Here is a 23395-nt window from a genome sequence, read left to right as displayed (position 1 = left end):
CATAATATGAAACAACAGCGATCTTCTTTCCAAGCCAACTCTGACGCCGTTCTCTGTTTAATCATAAATAAGTATAAATTGTTTAAGGATAGAAAATCCATATTATTAACGTACTATACCCAAAATCCGTAAATCTACGGATTAATCTGTAGTTCTGGCAACACTGTCTCCCAAACCACTCACTCTGTCGACGAAAAGCGGAGTTACGGTACAGTATTCTTCATCTGCTGCGCTTTAAACGAATATCAACACGCAGCGGTGCAGAGCTAAACTAAATCTCGGACAGGCTAACGGTAACGCCAGCTACATCTCGGACATTGCCCATAAGCTACGAAATCGCCCATAAGATTGCACATCTTCCTATTTCTTCAATCAACGGTAGTAGTTCTATGTCCACGAAATATTGGTACACCCTGTATACATTAAAATAATTTTAAAATAATTCTAATAAACAAACCACTAGGTTATTTAAAAGAAACAGACAGATATGTCAGTTAAAAGTCCACGTTACCTTGCGACTAGTATGGGTCTCGAGGACAAACAAGTACAGCATAATTTCGATTATGACACTGAAGTTTTTAAAGAAAACGTATACTATTGCATCACTTACATCACCCACAAATGTACGGTATCGCTGGACGTGTTAGAAAAATAGAGCACGCGAAAAAATAATTTTAAAGAATTGCAGGTCCGCCGATGCAAGAGTTTTTCACCAAATGGATTGAACTGAGCTGTAGACAGAAAGCGTTGCTCAATTATAACGCTTTCTATATTTTGGAGAATCCAGAAATGAGTATATTCTCCTCTATTATTAAGGGAGTGAATTACTGGAATAATGTACAAGATACCGAAGGTATTGTATTATCCAATTTTTATAATTTCAAATATTCCAATACATTTCAGAACAGTTTTGAAAGAAATATATATATATTTTTTAATATTAGAAAACAATAAAATAAATATAACAAACTAGTGTGTTATAACTTCAGCCACACCATTTTATAGAAATTATTAAGCTTCGTTCATAAATTGCGAATTCAATTATTTATTTAAATTAACATTAACATTAAATGTCCCTCCACTATTTGAAATAGGCTCTGTCATTACACTCTGTCTCTCTGTCATTACACTCTGTTATTACACTCTGTCCCTGTCATTGTTCTGGAACATTTACAACACTTTGATTTTTTTGCGATCTCTATTTTATTGTTGATGGACTCTTCGATATATCCTTCCGCAACCGTTGCAGATCGCCATCCTCCGTGTCTTTTTAATGTTGTCATGTTCACTCCTGCATTTGCCGGTACTGCAGCGGATGATCTTCTCATACAAGTACGTAGCAATTTTTGATGGCATCCTTGACAAAGTATTGATTCCCACGCATCGCGTTGTGCATTTACTATTTTTATAAAACACAAAAAATCTTTTATGGGGAGTACCCTTTGGTATCAAAAGTAGATATTTTCTGCACAACTCCACAGGATTGACAGGAAATCTTTCCGGCATTATAGTAAAATTTCGTGGTTTATTGGACTTCATATCGGGTATCAGGACATACAAGTAAGAATCATTGTCTCTAATATTCTCCACATTTAAATTCGTTAAATCATCACCCCTGTCAAACACACAATGACAAATCACATTTAAATGACAATGGCAATGTCTGTCAATCACAATGACAATGTCAATGTCTAAATAACAATGTCTCCACCAATGACTAAAGAATTCAAGGACAAATAACACCCGAGAGCAAATTGTTACCATGGCACCAAACAGTGCCGTGGCCATATTTTTTTCTTAACTTAGCTAGTTGAAGGGATATTAAATTTATATTTTTGATTAATGTTTTGCCTACGCCTATGGTGTAGGTGGTGGCATCATACTAATTAATTACGAAAAAAACGTATTAAAATGTTAACAAAAGGTACAAAACTAGTATAGACGTATAGCACACATCAAGTACATATAATATAAGAAAAATAATTATCGAATTCAATAAGAAAACTTAAGAAAACGCTAAAAAGTTTGAGCGGACTGTTTATTTACCTATGAAACGTAACTCCTGGCTCTTTCTTGTCACTGCTGCTTTTACATTTGAAAGCTGAACAACTAATCAGCATTGTATTAAAGTTTATACAAAGTTCACTACACACAAACTATTAAAAATTGCTAAAATTGTTATTGGTGACCAGCTAATGACTCATTGTTTGCCACCAAAAGAAAAGGCGTCTAAGGTCACAAATTCTGCTGCAGCCCGTATAGGGGCGTTACATGTCCTTATATTCTTTAGTGATTGGCTCCACATAATTCGTTAAATCATCACACACAATGTCAAATCACCACACCTGCATGCTCCCGCCATTCCCATAATAAGTGCCGTTTTAATCAACAAAAACCCACCGTCCGGGGCTTCTTCCAAGAACTTGTTGATATCGTTACGTTCCAGGGTTTTTAATTTCCTTCGCTTATGATAGTTTCCCTTGATCTTGAGAGAATGTATAAGTATTGGAAATTCGAATTGAAAATTCGGAAATATTAGTATTTTTATAAATCTGTAGAGTTGACTTGAACATTGCATACTTAGTCCATAAGGATGATGGAACAAATTTCTTCTGTAGCTCAAAGAAGTAAGCAAGCAAGATAGTTTCTTTTATACCTTTGACATGTTTTACTTTCATCCACTCTTCAAACGACTTCAATTCCCTATCATATACGCCACGAGACTTTTCTGGCAGTATTTGTGCTGTAGCCGCCTATGCCTGGTTAAATTTTTCTTGGGGAAGATCTTCCTGAATCATTTTTCTTTAAAATCTGATTTGCTGGATGATAATTCACTATTTTATCGTAAAAAAATTGCGATTTATCTGAATGGTCAATCTAATAATGCAATAATGGTTATCTAATAATGTCAGTGCTTAAATAAATTATTCTTTAGAGATTGGACATGAAACAGTTCTGCTGTTGGATAAAATTTTGTATGGCCACTCGCGTGTTATAACCCTAGATCATATATACTTACGTAGATAAGTAAATCACTATGGAAACTGTCGCAAACATATCAACGACTTCCATTTATCTTCTTTTTTTGTTGCACACGCAGTGCTTCTACTCTGTCTATCTTTGTCGAGGACCTAGCGTCCACGCGCCACATTTAAACATTAATTTTAAAAATTTAATTTGGAAAATGCATATATTTGAACAATAAATTGCATGTTTACTGTCACAAAAATTAAATTATATAAAAAATACATTTAGCCACTCCGTACGAATATCAATATTCTTAGGAAACCTAACCAGAAAGTAGGCATGTGGTTTAATATAAATAAAAGAACAACTGAATACTTTACTTGCCTATGAAAAGATAATTCGGGAACATTTATATTAGAACTTCCACACACCAAACACTTTCTAGTCATTTTTACGAGTATTTAGAAAGTCCAACGAAAAAAAAAATAGAAATATAATTGTACAAACTTAAAATTAACTTCTCACTGAAGACACTTGCATCCTTGGCTATATAAAAACAGCCGATAAAAGAGTAATTAATACAATTTTTTAAATAAACGACGAAATAAACGAACTATAAATGGCCAGAAAATAAATGTTTACTCCCTTAATATTACATTATTTTCACATGCTTCAGGTGCTTGCGGATACAACAAAAACCCGTTCGAATTCAGGTTAGGCAAAGAGGAAGAAAGTCACATTTTGCAAGTTGTCGCTGATGCCAACAGAATACTTAGGACGGTAAGGCGCAAAGCTGTATTGTGCAAGGAAATAGACAATTATAACTTTTGTTATCAAAGCAACAAAGTAGTATTTCTTCAAAAGCTTGGAGAAGTAGGTGACATAAATAATTCAACCAATAGTTGGTCAAAACTATAAATAAAAAAAATAGTTTTTAATAAACTGCATTTCAATACTTTATTGTCTCTTATAGTTTAACAAAAAAAAACAGTTTCTTTAAATTACACCTCTTTCTTCACTGTACCACAAGAAAAGGCAAAAATTTAAGGAATGTATATATTCTGCTAATGCCACATATAGATAATATATCAATAAACAAACTTTTTTGTGTAAATATAATAAAAACAACCAAACTAAAGAACAAATTTCTTACGCTTCGGTTTGGCAGTAGGTCTGACTTCTTGAACATCTTCATCGTCAGATCTATTGAAATTGTCTAACTGGATAGAGCGAACATTGCCCACTGCTACTTTAGTTAATTGTTTTCGACTTATGAAATTCATCTGAGGTCTAAGAGGAGCAACCTAAAAAATTAATTTAACAAAGTGATTTGTACGACAAAAAAAATATTTGAAAATCCTGTTTTTATATCAAGGATCGACCCGGTTACAAAAAAATTATAATATGCACGAATAAACTATAAAATGCAATACAATAACATCGCCATTAGATATTATTAACACTAGTCTACGGAACCTGGCATAAAATTGTGGGTAGCACTGGCCAATAGGGAAACGCTACACGCATAACATGCATATGCGAAATTATGACATACTTTTTAAGTTAGGCAACTGTCTCGACAAGCATATTTTGATTGCTTCGGTTTCAACCTTTTTTTTCTTTTGCGTTTCTTTGTTCCCGCTTATTTTATTTTTTATATGAATTTGATTGGTTTGAATATCTTAATATTATAATTGAATATCTCACATCAAGTTTTCAGTCAACTGCTATTATTTCAGGATTGCCTAACTTAAAGGTTATGCACATGACTACCAAATGTCAACAGCAAATTGCAGTCCTTGTCCCATAGATAAAGAAAACAAGTTTAGATTGGAATGCTCGGCTTGGAAAACTTATAATTGTTTTGAAGCGCATACGTTGTAGGGCGCTGCTAAACCGCCAAACAAGAACAGAAATAATTTTCTCTTGTCAAAGTCAGAATCTTCAAATATTATAAAATCTTTCAAAAATTAAACAGCCTAAAATACCGAAAAGTGTTTAAACCGTCCATTTTCAAAGTAATGTGTGAGAATTCTTGTGAGATTAATTTAAATTTTATTTACTCAAACCCGTGATAATTGTGAAAAAGTGGCATTAAAAACTTAAAAAGTTGTGTGAACTGTGAACTGCAAAAACCATCGTGGATCGTGGCACAACGTCGGTTTCCAATGTTTCATAGGTATTTCATACATGTCCTTATATAAAATAAAGTTTCTTATATGCAACACACTCTATTTTATTTAAAAAATTAAAAGAAAATAATAATAAATTTGAATAAATAATATTTGGCGACATAATTCAGGAAAAAAGCCGAACCGCTCCGAAATTATCAAAAGCTTTGGAGAGCGACCGTTGTAAGAATAGCGCCAAATAGTATTTACATTGTCTAAACTTGTTTCTTTTATCTATGCCTTGTCCGGACACTCACGTCTTATAAATATTACAGAGAAAATATGATTTTTGTAAAAAGCTTATGCTATTTAGACTCAAAATAAAAATAAAGAATCGCTTTAAGAAAATATATAAAATCATTATAGGGAAAATAGTTTGTGCTTATAGAAACTCGTTTATACTCATACATGCTCTTATAAAGAAACGTCGGCTCGTCACAAATGGAAACATTCTCTCTATTATTACAGCACTAGCAAGGTCTAAAACGAATATAATAATGGAAAGATTCAAGCTGGATTTATAAACTCCGGAGTTCGCGTTCAGTTGAGGTACAGTTGCAGTTGGATGTTCGCGGCAGTTGAGGTTCAATATTTTTGCATTTATAAACTGTCAGTTTCGGTTGTAGGTTAGGCTTGGAATTGTGAAAATTTCGAACGTTTTTCTTTCGATTTAAAAACACTTTTGATATTTGTCAAAGTTCAAACACAGTAATCCAAGATTATGCAAAATATAAACATTACATTAACAGAAATAATGAAACAACAATAAGGGCCATTTTCCAATGCATCGGCGTCGCCTCTCTTTACCGTGCTTCACATGATCGACAGGCGCTTATTCATTGGCTGTCGCCGAACGTCGCCAACGGTCGCCAACTGCCGACATAAACATTGACCATCTTTGAATTCCGCTGAACGTAAAACGAACTGCCAACTTTTCGACCAACTGACTTTATAAATGCGCGCGTTCATTTCATAGCGTTGAACATTTTGAACGGCAACTGAACCTCAACTCCAGTGTTTATAAATCCAGCTTGACTGATTCCACTCCTCCAACTCTTGATGGATGCCTTAACAAAAATGTACAACTTTGAGAAACACCTTACTGTGGAATTGAGCAACAAAAAGAAATGAAAAAGAGGAGAAACGATTGCTCAGCAGTTAAAAGACCATATCATAACGTGGTATACTGATGCACCTACCCCAGCATCTAAGCTATCAAAAGAAAGGCTATCGAAAGATGTGTACAACTTATCTTAGATAGGAACTATCGGAAGTAAGAAATAGCTCTTATCCAATAGTCAGACAGCCTTAAGAGCGATCAACTCAGTAACTATCAATTCGAAGTTGGTCAAAGAATGCCTAGAGAAGCTAAACAAATTAGGCAAAGAAAATAAAGTTCTCCTACTCTGGGTGCTAGCCCACAAAGGGATAGAAGACAATGAAAGAGCAAGCGATATAGCTAGAAAAGGAGCTAACTCTCCGCTAACTGAACCAGAACCGTTGTGCTTCCAAAGTAGAAACCAACTTAAATCAGAACTCAAGAACCTGGAAAACTCCATGCATAACCTGGAATTGGAATGCTCCAACGGTCTAAGACAATGAAGAAATTGCTCAGGACTAACTACCATAACAATCTTCGGATTGTCACGGTGTTTTTAACAGGACACTGTCTACTCAATGAACACCTCAGTAGCTTGAGCTAAGAAACAATGGCAAATGCAGATTCTGTGGGGAAAATGTGGAAACGCCAGAACACCTCATCACTGAGTGCGCCGAGACGACAACCATTCGTGCCATACATTTTGGTACGACTGATAACGGATATGGAAAACCAACCCCTTAAAACCGTCTCAGATACTAACTGTAGACAGTTAGATACTAACTAAGACTGTATGATGAGTTATAACTCAAGAAAGGATGGCACGATAAATCTATAAGGTCGCGGTGATTAACTTCCCCTTCCCAGAGAATCTACAATCTCTATTACAAAACTAACAAAGCCTAAAGCTAATATAATAATAGAAGGTAAAAAAGTATATCACTTACTTTTCTGAACTTCTTAAAATTCTTCACACCAGACGCTTCAACCGTCGATTCGTTTATCGTCGACGTTGTACGTTCAAACGAGCATTCAGGTAGTAATTTGATCTGAACGCAGTCGGCAAACATTTCGACAATCTTTTGCAAACCTGGATCATCGATTTTCGATTTGTCCTGTTTGCAATGGGTCTGTTTTTTTGAAAACCACGTATCGTTGAAAATGCTCGTGGTTAAAGACGAAACCAGGGATCTTTCTACTTTTGGTACTTTTAGTGGAAAATCCACACGAGTTGTTCCTTCATTTCTCGTTTGGCTTTGCTGTAACATATCTTCCAAAGCTCTTCGCGATATAGTGGTGTTATCAGATATCGCTTTAGTGGTATTAGAATTTGTAGTGTCCGTAGAAGATAGAAAGGCAAATGGATTTCTTTTAACTTGTTTACTTGTACTTTGGGATTGTTTTTCTGATACTACGTTTTTATTAGTAGTACCTCTTTTACATAATGTAAAAGGATTGGATTTTTTAGATTGGGACTGTAGAGGTTCTTCGGCCTTTCTCTTATTTGATTCTACGCGTATCACCTAAAATGTTTTCATTCATGATATACAGGATGACTTGAAAATATTGTACAGGGTGTCCCATTTTCGTGCTTTATGGTGTTTCTCGTTTATGAGTAGAGATCCAAAGATGCAGTTTTCACATCACTTTGCTATTTTTTTATGAAACTAAGTATGCTACACATAGATTTGTCCACACCTAAAATACAGGGCGAATTTGAAAATTTTGCATTTTTCGACTCACCTCGTATCTCCATTATTCTATAACTTATCGAAAAGGTAAAAACTGAGTTCCATAGAGTCTTTCGCGTGGAATCCAGCGGCGTACCTAATTTTTCGCTGAGAGCTGTCGTTTTCGAAATATTACTCAAACTTATGTTTTTTTTAATGGAACACCCTGTATATTATGTTTTTATTTTATTTGTATTGTTATGAGCTTTCTAAAAATATACTATAATATATACTTATTTTCATAAATAATGTAAAAAATACGTTATTTAACGCGGTTTTTATTGAAGGGCTGGCAAAGTTGGACGTTATTATTTACGAATTTAAAAAGAAAAGGGGATATAGCAGATTGGTCGTTGCCGACCGATCGACCCAATCAGTACGATCAGTACTTGAAATTCAAAAGCATGATGTACACGCGTTCAGCTTCGCTATTTAATTACGTCTCGTGAAACTTTATTTGTTTATTTATTAACGAGTCGTTGTAATTTTCCCGATAGCTTGTAAATTTTTAAGTGTAAATTAGAAACACTTGTAAGTACTTTTGGTAAAAATAAGTGGAATTGAGTTTGTGTTCGACAGTGGTCGCTATTAGAACTCAATGAATCAATATCTCAACTCAATCTCTTGAATTCAAAAATCGATATCTCGAAATCCATTATAAATAATTGATTGTAGTTTTTTTTACAAACTTTCTTAATATTTCTGCTAAATTTTCTCCGCAGACAATATGTGAAAATATTTATAAATAAAAAAAGTTACACGATTGCTAAAATTTGCTATGCCCTAAAAGTAAATGGATGTTTTTTTTTAATTTTAAATGGAAAAAACACCTATCGAATTTTTCTTATTTAAACATCTTGTAAAAGATGCGAACTTCAAAATAAAAAAAGAAGTGTCAATATCAAAAGTGATTCTTGAGTCATCGCGTTTTAGGTATGTGTTAAAAAGTTGAGTTTATAAATGATCGCGATTACTGACGTTTTCTCGTTATAAAAAAGGACACCCTAACGATATCCTTATAATTCCATTTCAGATGCTCAGAAACATATCTAATTATTTTATCTAGTTATCTTTTCGAAAAAAGTCTTTTAAAAACAAGCGGTTTGTGATCGTGATTTTACTTTACTTGATAGGAAAAGACGTACTGGAGAAATGTGGCAACGTCGCAACAGCACACCGTCGCATTTCTCTCACTCCGACTTAATAAGATTCCTATGTGATTTACTTCCACACATGTAAATACCGACAAAAAAGTAAGAGTTGCCAGCACATTCAATATCATTTTACGGACTGTGAGTAGAACCTCACAAAAAGTGAAGAATAATTTTACCAAAAGTAATTCACCATAAACGTCCAATAGGAGCCCTTAAGTAACCCTGTATAAATATTGAAAATAATTTAAAACTAACCTGACTAGAATCGCCTTCTGCCATATTAGTTCTGCTGCGATTGAGTGTAGTGTCTACTTTACTGGTACTGGGTTTAGTGAACCAACTATCTAGATCCCTAAAAGTACAGACGGGTATACAGCGTGTCAAAAATAATAGTGTTTTATATCTTAAAAGTTCAAAAGAAAATTACACTTCCCCTCCTATACAATCTACACCCAGATGCAAAAAAACGCAACGGAGAAATTTTTGGTTAAATTTTAAGTGTTATATTTTTTCCAAAAAAATCCTGTATGAGTATTTCGCCACTGCTGCAATAAAATCTATAAAATAAAATAATTATTTTTTGTAAACACTTCTGCGTTAAACCTAAACGGACGCTGCTTGTCAGAAGTTATGTTTACGGTAATACAAATTTGCCTAACAAAGCAAAAAAAATGCTTAACGTTTCGGAAAGTTATCTCTTTCCGTCGTCGGAAGCAAAAAAATACAAAGAATAAAGAAAAAAACTATTTAAAATATTTAAATTCAACTATTCGAGAACACTACTTTTTTTTTCAACAGAACGTCAACGGTTTCTTGTAGACGTATCTGTTTTTAAAAAAAGTAAAGTGTTCTCGAGTAGTTGAATTTAAATATTTTTAAATAGTTTTTTTCTTTATTCTTTGTATTTTTTGGCTTTCGACGACGGAAAGAGATAACTTTCCGAAACGTTAAGCATTTTTTTTTTGTTTTGTTAGGCAAATTTGTATTACCGTAAACATAACTTCTGACAAGCAGCGTCCGTTTAGGTTTAACGCAGAAGTGTTTACAAAAAATAATTATTTTATTTTGCACATTTTATTGCAGCAGTGGCGAAATACCCATACAGGATTTTTTTGGAAAGATGAATCCGCCACATAGGTATAGACCATAAACTTAAAATAAAATATAGACTACACTATTTACATCTCAACGCGGTCAAACAATCTTTTTTGTACACATGTTTACTTCTGGGTACAGTCGACCGAGCCTTCCTCATCCAGCCTATGTTGTCACGTCTTTAATATTATCAATATTTTTTTTTCTTGTTATACACATATATTGAGATATTAATATTACAGTTTAATAAAGTAGGTTTTAATATTCCATAGATGTATTAAATAGTCCTTATACTACTAAATTATAAGTCGGATACTGTTTGAAAAGGATAAGTTCTTTACAATATGACAACACCGATTAGAGGCGAGGGAGCCTATTCATTCATATATTACCTTGCAGTACGCGTCGCACGTGTGCGGTAAAGCTTTGTTGCCGCTATGTCCCCGGCTGTATTAACGCATTTTCTTAGCTTGTAGTCCTTAAGTGTTTATTTTATTGACTTTTTCTGTTCAAGAACTATAAAATATGGTTCGCCAGTGCCAAATTTGCAAGAAATTTGACTTAAATAATCCAATTAAGTCTTGAAACGACTTTCGACCGGTAGGCAACTCTCAATTTACCCATTAGGAGTCAGTGGCGTTGTTGTAGAAAGGCGCTTATTTAGATAATATTTTAGTAAAATGTAAAATCTGAATTTTTCTCTTACATTACAATATTGACTTACTTACATTGTAACAAAACCATAATTATAACCCTGTTAATAATTAATAATGTTTTTATTAAAAATATATTCCGGTTTATTCTAAAATTATCTTCAGAATCTAAAATAACATACAAGAATTTTAAAATGATATTACATTATGAAACAATATTTTTAATATACCGGGTCGTCTCAAAAGTGGCTCACCCCTATAACTTTTTTATTTTTCAGATACAAAAAAATTGTACGTTAGTAGGTATATGACATAAATTAGATTTATTGACGTATTCAATTGTTTTTGGTCTCTTCCTGTTTCACCGAAATGATTACATCTTTTGATTTTTAAAGGCACCCTCGGTATATTGCTACTTTATTCGATAAAAAATGACACTCTGAATAGAATGACTATCATATGTCAACTTTTGACATTGTCGCTTAAAAACAAATCGTATTTTAAATTTCAATCTAGGGTGTCATGGTGTTGTTAAAAACACTAAGTTTTAATCAAAGAGCCTTGGAAAAATAGTTTTGATCGTCTAATGGGTTTCGTGTCTTGTTTAGGCCGGTTAAAAGATGTACAAATCGTAGTTTTAATCATACATATGTCAATTTTTTCAAATGGAACAAAGGAGACTCATTAGCATATTTGGAAAAATCATTTTTTTATGAATATATTGATACCACACACTTGGTATTTCGAGTCAAATTGTCGTTATGAACCGCGTGTTACAATTACAATTAAACCATATGCGAAAATGTCAAAAGTTGACATATTATGCTATGTCATTCTATTCAGAAATCAATATTATTATTAAAAATTAAATTGTTATCATTTTCTATCGAATAAAGTAGAAATATACCGAGGGTGCCGTTTAAAAATTAAAAGTTATATTCATTTCCGGTGAAACAGGAAGTGACCAAAAACAATTGAATGCGTCAATCAATCCTAATTTATGTCATATACTAACATACTAAATCTTGTTTTTTATTTGAAAATATAAAAAAATTTTGAAGATGACCCACTTTTGGAACGCACCCGGTATAATACAGTACCGTGTTAAATAAATGTAGTTTTCATATTATCCACTTCCTATCACCTTCCTTGCTTTAATGGAACAGATTTATGTTTTCTCTAATTTACATAATAAGACGTCACTTAACCAGAAAAAAAATTACAAAAATAATATTTTTTTTCTCTCCCTGTCGCCGATTCTGTTATATCTGTGAAATAGATCCTGTTTTGATTAATATTAGGGGTTGTAAATGTTTGACTAAAATTAATAATTTATTATTAATTTCAAAAATTACGTAATTTCGTTAATAAAATTTCTTCTATAACGTGTATATTATTATTTTTATCCTTTTTGGATTGTAAGACGTTTTTTTCTAAACTTTTATTCAAAAAAACCTGTCCTAAATCTTAATAAAATATAAAAAAGTTTAAATACGATATATTTTTAATTTAATTATAGCTTCATTAAAATAAAAAAGTTACCAGGCTATGATACGGAGAGTTCAGGTGTACTTGAGAAACGAAAGACAGTGTTGTGTTTCTCGGCAGAGTCGTCAGGGAACGACCGTTATGACAGAGACAACCTATCTATCGCTCGTGTCGCACTCGTTATAACCCAAAACAATAACACAACAATAACAAGACGTTGTCTCACCGCATGTTCCAGCTATTTATGAATGAGATGCTCAGTCTATATTTTATTTTAAGTCTATGGTATAGATATTTTTGTTATATTTTTGTTATTTTTAACCCTATTTTCATGAATTTGTTAGCAAACTGTATATAATTATATCAACTTTAATTCGTAAACTAAGTTTTTTATAAACTTTAGTATTTGGCATATTATACAGGGTTAATCAAGGGTTTGTTTTTTTACACTAGCTTTAAAACACCTTGTACAATAATTTCGTGTGTAAATTTTCCTAAAATATAATTTTACGGTCAGAACCATGACTTCTGAGCATTTTTGTTTTTTGATTCATGTCAATACATGCTTTATTGAATTTTTAAGGGCGAAATGAACTGATCACGATCAATTTCCAATTTTTTCAATTACTTCTTGATGTAATTTTTTAATATGACGGGATAGTTTTGGTCACTATTGTCGCAACGTCATATTACGCTGCATTGGATACTCTATACTAAATTAAAAAAAAATGTTAAAGACTAACTATACAGTCCTGATTTTAATAAACATTCATAACGATAACAGAACTAACGATATTAAAGAAAACATATACATATGTAATACTCAAGTACAGTCGGGTCCGCTTATAACGAGTAGAACTTATGACGAGCGACCGGTTTTAACGAGCTATTTTAGGTGTAACGGAAAATCATTCATTTAACTTAGCACATTTGAAATTCGGGTACAACGAGCGTGGATATAACGAGTACCTCTTTTAGTACGAGCAAATTTTCTTTGCAAAATTACCATCTTGCTTTGTATACAACGAGCGCCTTTTTTTCAATTTTAAATAATATTTGCCGCTGCGATTAAAACGAGAAGCCGACATATTTTTGAACTGTTAGCTTCGTTTACAGCGCGCGCCCACTGCGTATACCGCGAGTCAGGGGAAACAAAACTTGTCATAGTAAAAGGGTCTATAACCACTGACATACTTAATTCATTTCAACAAGTTGATGATTGTTTGGTAACTTGCGAGTATCCATCAGAACTTGAAATTGCAGCTGCAGTTAAGGAAACGTTGTTAACTGAAGAGCCAGAGTCAGAAGAAGAAGAAGAGCCAGAAAGCACCTTTGAACCACCGACAGCACAAGAAGTATTTAGTGCAATGAAAACCGTGTGCACATATTTAGAAATCAACAGTTTCGGAAGCAGTGTGAAAGAAAAGTTTGATTTTGTTCAAAGAAGAATTGAAAATTCCTTTTTAACAAAAAGTGTAATTCAAAAAAAGATTACGGACTACCATAAGTAAACTTTACATACCTAAAAATATGTATTATTATTACATATAAATATATTTTTATTTATCACAAATAATAATTATGTATGTATTTTGTTATTACATTCAATAAAAATTATATACAGTTGTACAATTTTAATTGTAATAAATATTGTTGTTGTAACCGACCCTGGCAAAAATCGCATATAGCGAGCGTTCGCATATAGCGGAGATACGAGTATTTTGTTGACACCAACGCGCTCGTTATAAGCGGACCCGACTGTATACAAACAGAAAAAAAATGTAAAAAATACCCTAATACTTGGTATTGCCTCCCTTGGCTGCTACAACTACCTGTATACGTCCGTTCTGTATACGATACTGTCATTGAGGCTGCATATATCATATTGCGTTATGCTTTCCCATTCTTCTTTAAGAACCAAGCGAAGTTCGTTTAATCAAGCTGGTACCGCTTCGCGACTTCTAAACCTCCCGCCAAGCATTTCCCAAACGTCGAATATGATGGGCAGTTCATAGTAGTATATTGTTCACAATAATCATCAAAGCCGCCTTGTCATATTGAAAAATAACTTAAAAAAGAAATGATAATTGAAAAAATTGCAAATTGTTGGTGGCAAGTTCATTTCGCTCTTAAAAATTAACCAAGGCATGTATCGGCATGATCCAAAAAACAAGATACTCAGGAGGCATGATTCTGACCGTAAAATTATACAGGGTTGTTCACCACATACGACACGGAGTATTGTAGCTAAACGATTAAATTTTTACAAATTGTAAATTTTGAGTTCGTTGAAGGACTATTAGAGCTACAATTTAAAAATATTTTTACAAGATACAGAGTGGCCCAAATAAATAAAAAATATCAAAGTTGTATTTTTTTAAATAGAACACCCTGTATATTATTACGTTTTTAGTGTCTATGATTAAAATAAAGGTAAATTTGATTAAGGTTTATCACACTTAAACCTTACCGTTTTTGAAATATTTTCAATTTTGTGAAATTGCAGTAAAAATTTTAAGGCTACATTTCTCCAAAGGTATCAAAGTTTTTAATATTCAATATTTACTGAAGATTATTTATTGATCAGTTATTGTGTTGCAATAATAAAAATAATACTATCTCATACAGAGTGTCTAATAAGTTATTTTAAATAATTTCTAGCTTTAAACGGCAATATCTTTTTTAATTTAAATGGAACGCCCTGTATATTTTAGGAGAATCAGATACACAATTTAATTGTATATCAACTTGTATCATACCACTTTTTACCTATCCCTTCAAGTTTTCGTAGATAATGCATTTTCTTATAATTTAGACCTCATTTATCAATATGCCCATGGAATATTGACATATTAGATTGTTTTTAAAGCAACAAATGTAAAAAATGTACAGTTAATATTATCGTTTTTAGTTGTAATATTATCGTTTTTAGCAAAACGATAACATTACTAGCCCATCTGTGTGCAAAAATAAAACTATTTAAATCTTTATACAAGAGTATACCATTAATTAAATATACCACCATTATTTACGCCCAAATACTAATTAATTACATACTTAAATGTGGATTTGAATCAGAATTCAATATAATAATAAGTTATGAAAATGAACGTTATACATAACGTGTTATAAATAAGCAAATTTGTCAAAAAATAAAATATCATTTTAAGGTGTTACTTTTTACCACACTGTCTAATACACATACAAGATTCAGTTTTTTAGTATTTCGAGCAATTATTATTAATCAATGCAAACAGTCAATTAATGTAGTTTGAGTACTGGAATCATATTAATTGGTCCTCTTTAACAAATAATATTTTAACTATAAACAGTTTTTATTTTATTTTTAATGAAATAAACGAACTATATCAACAATATTAGTATTTGTACCCTTTAAAAATTTGGTACATCTTTAAAAATAATCTAAAATGGCAGTATTCCATGGGTATATTGATAAATGAGTTCTAAATTACAAGAAAATGCATTTTCTAAGGAAACTTGAAGAGATAGGTAAAAAATGGTATATTACAATTTGATAGACAAGTAAATTGTGCATCTGATTCTCATAAAATACACAGGGTGTTCCATTTAAATTAAATAAGTTATTGCCGTTTAAAGCTAGTAATTATTTAAAATAAATTTTTAGACACTCTGTATAAGGTAGTATAATTTTTATTATTGCAACACAATAACTGATTAATAAATAAATTTCAGTAAATATTTAGTATTAAAAACCTTGATACCCTTGGAGAAATGAAGCCTTAAAATTTTTACTGCAATTTCACAAAATTGAAAATACTTCAAAAACGGTAAGGTTTAAGTGTAATAAACCTTAATCAAATTTACCTTTATTTTAATCGTAGAAACTAAAAATGTAATAATATACAGGGTGTTCCATTTAAAAAAATACAACTTTGATATTTTTTATTTATTTGAGACACTCTGTATCTGGTATAAATATTTTTAAATTGTAGCTCTAATAGTCCTTCAACGAACCCAAAACTTACAATTTGTAAAATTCTAATCGTTTAGCTACAATACTCCGTGTCGTAATTGGTGAACAACCCTCTATATTAGGAAAATTTACAGACGAATTTATTACACAGGGTGTTTTAAAGTTAAAGCAAAAAAACAACCCCTCGATTTACCGTGTATAATATGCCAAATACTAAAGTTTATAAAAAACTAAGTTTGCGAATTAAAGTTGATATAATTGTATACAGCTTACTAAAAAATTCATCAAAAAAGGGCTAAAAATAGCAAAGATATAACAATTTAAATTTGAGTAAAAATCGCTCCTTTGCGATTTTTTGCATCTGAGTGTATAATCTACAAGACTAGCCAATTATCAGCCATTTCCAGTAGACACTTCAATAAATAGGTACTTACTTCTGTTTAGCACCTTCGACTTTTTTCTTTTTAGAAACCGACTGGTTGGCATTCGAAATCGGCCTTTTTATCCCACCTCCATCATCAGCCTGACTTTTTCGCAATGACATTAACACATCCACATCATCCTCCAGCGTCGCTGGTATAATTTTTTCCGACTTGACAGTAACAGGCATAGTAGAGACCAACTGCGTCTGCGTATTTTTGGCGATTACTGGCGCATTTCTAGCAACATTCTTCGACGTGTTACCAAATATCTCTTTCGATTTATTAAAGTTAGGGTTGCAGCTGGTCTCGCACGAACAGTAAATCACCGCTAAGGCTATCTCGGTCAAAGGTATGGTTCTCCTGTTTTCCTTTGCCTCGACTTTTATTAGGTCGTTGAATAATTCGTTATCTTCGTCCGGTTTAATAATTAGATATTCTTTGGGGCTTGCTTTTATTTCTTGGTAAGTTAATTGCTGTTCGTCCCAGGCTATGCATTCTCCACCTAAATAAGAACTTCGCTATAGGCTTGGTGCATTTCAGTTCATTTAAAAAATTTCGACCGCGGAGCTGTATACAGCAGAAATTCATGTATTTCACGCCGTTCCGGTTACAGTTCATGTCGATTGTATTAAAATAATATTGAAACCGTGGCTTTGTCATAATATTTAAGTATTTTAGTTTTTTGCTAGTGCAGTTATTGAGACTATAAAACACTCAGGTACGAGGTTTGTGCAATGTAACTAGGGATGGGTAAATTAAATTTCATATTTTACCTATGTTGAAATTTCATAATGAAATTTTCACTGAAAGATTGAAATTTTGGAAATTTCAGTGAAAATTTCAAAATTTCAAATTTTCAGTGAACATTTCTTAAATTTTCTGAAATACTGACAATTAAATATTTCACCTTGGAAATTTCACTGAAATTTCATGAAAATTGTTTATAAAAATGAGGTGGTGAATAATTGGTGTATGGTGAAACACCAAGAAAAATATTTCGAAATACTATTTTTGGGCTTAACCATTATTTCTTTAAAAATTGGAATTGGAAAACACAGAACACAGGTCACAGGTAGGTAAACAGGTCACAGAATTCCAAACCAAACTTTATGAAATGTGAAACACAAAAAATGCACAAAAAAAACAAATCTAATAACATAACATCCACAGATAAGATACTACTCAACATTTTCAACGAAAATCATAACCTTTATCTATCTACTGCGGTTTTTCATTTGTCAAGGTCAAGCGTCAGTCCTCTACAGACGCGCAAGCAAATCGAGCAAATCAACGATCGATACCTACGTCGATACGGTCGGCATACGAACACGATAAAGGAGTTCGCAATGTTTATGAAAATTTCATTTGAAATTTCACCTGTAAATTGAAATTTCACGATACATTTCTGAAAAATTCGAATTGAAACTTTCACTTTTTTAAAATAGTGAAAATTTCAATGAAATTTCACTTTTTTAATATAGTGAAAATTTCACACTGGAAAAGTTGCCGACATGAGAATTTCATTTGAAATTTTCAAGTGATACAACCCCAGTGGCGGATACGGGGGGGGGTCCCATGGGGCCCGGGCCCCCCCTAAAATCTGTAAGTTGTGTTAAATATTAGGCTTTTTTGTTAAAAATGGCGCCCTAAAAAGCATATTCTACGTTACTTTTTATTTTGGGCCCCCTCTAAAATAAATTCCTGTATCCGCCCCTGCACAACCCTAGATGTAACGCTGTTTCGGGTAGTAAAAAATAAGTGAAAACGAATTCGAACTAGGCGTCGTGTTGTGTTGTGACAATTTCAAATGTTAATAAATTTGCCGAAAAAATATTAACGCGTAAAGGAGAGCGTAATTAGGGCGTTGTTGGGTGCGATTAGTGATGTTGGTAGCCAATATTTCCATTCGAATTTTGCAGGAAATTTCAGAAATTTCCGAAATATTCGGTCCCAAAATCGCGAATTTTCGCAAAAATCCGAATTTTGCAAGAAATTTGGTTTACTAAAAATTTAACGAAAGTATGCCTATTCTAAAAGCAGAAGAAAAAGAATGCTTCTCCGCCGTACAAAATAGAAAAGGTATGGCTCTTAAACCAATGCATTTTGCCGCGAATTTCTTGGACCCCTGTTTCCTGGGAGAGCACCTTAACAATGAAAAACACATGCCTTATGGAATTTATCAACATATCAACAATATCACCAACAAACATCCTCAGTTTATCAATAATAAAGAAGCCATTTTTACATATGTAACAAATTATTGCGTCAAATCTTAAGTCGTAATCGTAAGTGTATAGATACTCAGTTGAAATATTTAGCTGTTGCTCTGCTGTCCTTACCAACGTCATCTGCAGTCACTGAGAGAAGTTTCAGTACTTACAGTTTTATCCATACTAAAAAAAGGAATCGCTTAACTGCACAAAGAGCCGGCAAAATAATGTTCTTAGTTCATAACAATAGATTATTACTACACAAACAAAAAGTGGATATGGAGCATGATATTCAACATGAAACTCCTCCAGAACCACTAGAACCCGTAGAAGTAGAGGTCCATCCTTCAGAATCAGATCCAGATGATTTTACATCAAATATATCTGATTTGGAAATAGAAACTGACGAAGACAGTACTACTACTTGTAAATAATATATATAGTATATATAGTATATAATAATAATACCCTATGAAGATGGGACCAGCTCGGCGCCTGAAAGTATTCCGGAAGAGAATAATTCAGTTATTTGTGTTTTACGTTTGTTAAATTTATATTTGGTGCTTTTTTGTTTTTTTTTTAAGTTCATAGTCCTAGTTCATGGTTTATGTACAGGGTGGGCCAAATTCGACGCTTTTAAATGGAAACACCCTTTTCTATAGGAGATAGACGAAAACTAATATCGGTGTCTGGAGCTCAATTTTCATCAAAAACATGATGGTGAAAACCGCACATCAATATCTGTTACCGTTTCGGAGTTACGGTGTGTTTTTCAAAAACGTGCATTTTTAACAAATCGCTGTAACTTTTTTACTATGGAAAATTTTGTATTTCTATGAAAACATTTCTAAAGCACCTTTTTACGTAGAATTTAATGGTTTAAGTATAATTTTTTTAAAATTAATAATTTAAGAGTTATCAACAGCAAAATTTATTTTTTATTTGGGACACCCTCTATATTTCTAATTAACTGAAAAAAGTTTAAAATTACCTTTCCAAAAATATAGCACACTTGATATTTTGTTATAATTCCCTTCGAAATACAGAATTTTTAAAAGTTCGCCACTTTTAACTAGTAGGCTTACTCGAATACATATTTTTCCAGCAAGACAACTCACCGCCTCTGAACGCTGAAGTTATCAGCAAATTTTTGCAGCCAATTTCAAGAATAATTGAATAGCTAACCAAGATCCCAGCCGTTGGCCGTCGAGGCCGCCTGAGTGCCCATGGATCTAACCTATGGATATATTTGCGGAAGAATAAAGATTTCTTATTCTTCCGTATAATCTAGACAAGAATTAGAAATACTTAGCAGTTATGAGAGGGTATCTTTCACCCCCACTGAGTTAATGAATTCCGCGAGAAATGTTCAAAAACTGCCGTCTGTCCATAACAGAAGACGGTTGATATGTCGAACACCTGTAGCAAAATCTCATATCTTGGTTTGCTATTTATTTTTATTGTTATTAGATATAGTTTAAATGTGTTGATGTTGGTTAAATATATTTTAAATTGTTAAAGAATTCTGCATCTCTCGTAGCAAATATTATTTTCGTTTTAATTGATTCTCACAGCTAGAATTTTTTTGCATTACAGCCGGTGCCGTTCAAAGCCTACTTATTTAAAGCGGACGATTTTTTATACACTCTATATCTCGAAGAGGAATCGAGCAAAATATCAAGTGTGTTATATTTTGGGAAAGGTAATTTTAAATTCTTTTCAATAAATTAAGAATATACAGGGTGTCCCATATAAAAAATCAAATTTTCTGTTGATAATTCCTAACATATTAATTTTAAAAAAATTATACTTAAACCATTAAATTCGACGTAAAAAAGTGCTTTGGAAATGTTTTCATAAAAATACAAAATTTTCCATAGCAAAAAAGTTACAGCGATTTATTAAAAATGCATATTTTTTAAAAACACCCCGTAACTCCGAAACGGTAACAGATATCGATATGCGGTTTTCACCATCATGTTTTTGACAAAAATTGAGCCCCAGACACCGATATTAGTTTTTGTCTATCTTCTATAGAAAAGGGTGTTTCCATTTAAAAGCGTCGAATTTGACCCACCCTGTACAAAGTACAAATGTTACCAAATGATTTTTGTTATGTGTTATGTTTATGACTTTTATGAGTTATGAATTGTTTATTAAAAATATAACAACTAATATTATGTTTATTGTTTTTTTTTTCACTTACATGTCGGTATCAAATGTCTATCTAATTTATTTCTTTATTGTATCAACAAAAAATATGTAAAATTGTAAAATTTCATAAATTTCTGAAAGTTTTCGAAAGTTTCGGAAATTTCCTGCAACAATCAAAAATTTCCGAAATATTAACATCACTAGGTGCGATAACATTCAATAAGTCAACTTTCCCGGATATTCAACTCTCCCGAAACAACATTTTATAGCTTCATAGTTTCTCACACCGATTTGATCAAAAGCAAAAATGGATTCAAGCAGTTCGACATAAAGAAATGAGTAAACAAAGTACTTGTTACATAATCAAAAAAAAATAGACATATACTATGAGAAGTTAAAATATAATCTGCAATATTAATGGTATACTTTTTTAATCAACTAGTGATTAAATGTTTTATGAACATCTTCTAAAACTATAATTATGTACCTTTAAAAAATTTTGTTATAGCCGAAATAACCCAAAATTATGACCCTACTAACAAAACCGGTGATTAAAACTATGCTCGCTACCGTAGTTGAACTCATCTAAAAAGTTTTTTTTAGCTGGAATAATAAATTATAATGCAAGTTAGACCTTCTGAGGATATCAAAATATTTACTTTATTTTTATTTTTAGAATTTTCACAATTTACACTTCCTAATACTTTTAGATTAATATTGTTAACTCAAATAAAATTAATAACAAAGCAGTTGTTCTTTTGATTTTTAACATGATGTAGGTATGCCAGATTGGCATTCTTAAAGAAATATTTCAATTTAACTGTTTCTTTTTTCCTCTCTGATGCCTTACTAAGAATATAAATATCATAATTTTAGTTCTAATAACCAGTAACATTTAGAAAAAAAAACAGCAGGAATGGGCACTAACTTATTTTACTTACCACATGATTTGACTACAGTTTCAATCTGATTCTTAACATTTGTCTTTAAAAAGAGAAAAACTTTATTTCTAAATAGTGTTTTTCTTTTTGGATTTGCCTCACATTTAAAATCAGATTTCAATAGCTGTTCTGAAATTTCGGGTCGATTGTATTTATTGATATCAGGAGGTGGTAAGCCTTTGTCTTTACTATTCTTGTAGGCACTCCAATAATCTGGTGTTACAATTGGTTTTTCATCTATTAATGCTTGAAGGACTTTAACTGTCACGGTAACCATCTCCACAGTTAAATGTGTACATTCAGAACTCCATTTATCTACATACTTTCCACAACAATATTCAACGTTTTGTTTTAAAGCTGATTTCTTTTCTGATGATAATCCGCTTGCCGATACCACAAAATTATAGAATTCAAAACTAGAATTATAAATATGATTACCTCCATAATATATAAAATAAATATACATATATGTATAAAACAAACAACTAACCGAAATACATGATTAAGCATTCCAAACTTAATTAAATCCTTGTTTTTTAATTTAATTTCAGTTTTAGATTGTATAGCAGTATCATTGTGTAGAGTATGATATTTTGATTCAGAATCTTCCAGGGTTGCACCGTCTGACTGAAAAATGATATTGAACTTTAAAGACAGATCATTAAACTTGTGAAAAGAATGTTTTATATACCTTGACTCTTATAATAGCATGTTTCCTACTTATAGATGCATCATCACGTAATACAATATCACAATCTTTTCTTCCTACAATATATGTACCCTCCGATAATGCAATCTCTTCACCTATAAAAAAATAAAATGTAGTAAAACAGTTTCCATATATATTTTTAATTTTATGACTAAATACTCCCATATATTGGTAAAATTAGTATATAATAAAATTAGTAGATAAACTATTCTACCTAGTGATATTATTTAATAAAATATAAAATATCTAGTAAGCCTCACTTAATAATATTCAACAGCAAATAATATTTGAACCTGACCTGTTGAAATCCTTTTTAGTGAATATGTCATTTTTATAATGGAATAAATGTGTTAATAAGCAATGATTAGATTAATAATTATTATCAATAAACATTTTTTTCAAACCGCAAACCACAAAATATCAAAATAAGGAAGTAAGGTTAGATTTTTCTTTTAAATTCAGTGTAGTCAATAGTTAAAACGAAAAATCTCTAAAAGAAATCCTAGGGGAGTGAAAAAAACTAGATCATATATAATATTATTATCTTATATAAATATGATTTGCACCATCCACAGAATACAAAGTTTACACGACTTAAATCTTACTTAAATTGTATATGCTCCATCTCCTTTCTGTAACGTACGTCT

At 31.9% G+C, this 23395-nt stretch overlaps 2 protein-coding genes across 4 annotated transcripts; one reads left to right on the top strand and one right to left on the bottom strand.

The window, feature by feature from the left end:
- Positions 1-495: 495 nt before the first annotated feature.
- Positions 496-3922, top strand: LOC115877478. The gene is made up of 3 exons (XM_030893634.1): positions 496-623; positions 689-853; positions 3644-3922. Exons 1-3 carry the CDS (start codon positions 524-526, stop codon positions 3883-3885), a joined length of 507 nt encoding a protein of 168 aa, XP_030749494.1. The 5' UTR covers positions 496-523; the 3' UTR covers positions 3886-3922.
- Positions 3899-23191, bottom strand: LOC115877477 (nibrin). 3 transcript variants are annotated; one of them, XM_030893630.1, is made up of 8 exons: positions 23047-23191; positions 22731-22843; positions 22530-22666; positions 22040-22455; positions 16747-17236; positions 9377-9473; positions 7185-7760; positions 3899-4271 (listed from the first exon to the last, which is right to left on the bottom strand). In XM_030893630.1, exons 1-8 carry the CDS (start codon positions 23075-23077, stop codon positions 4101-4103), a joined length of 2031 nt encoding a protein of 676 aa, XP_030749490.1. In that variant the 5' UTR covers positions 23078-23191; the 3' UTR covers positions 3899-4100. The 3 variants fall into 3 exon arrangements, with proteins under 3 accessions (XP_030749490.1, XP_030749491.1, XP_030749493.1); XM_030893631.1 differs by having other exon boundaries at positions 23009-23089; XM_030893633.1 differs by lacking the exon at positions 23047-23191 and adding an exon at positions 22963-23037.
- Positions 23192-23395: the final 204 nt, after the last annotated feature.

Source organism: Sitophilus oryzae, unplaced genomic scaffold (genome assembly GCF_002938485.1).
Source record: "Sitophilus oryzae breed Bouriz unplaced genomic scaffold, Soryzae_2.0 scaffold_1494_pilon_pilon, whole genome shotgun sequence".
NCBI classification, from domain to species: domain Eukaryota; kingdom Metazoa; phylum Arthropoda; class Insecta; order Coleoptera; family Curculionidae; genus Sitophilus; species Sitophilus oryzae.
This window is presented reverse-complemented; position numbering and strand designations above follow the sequence as displayed.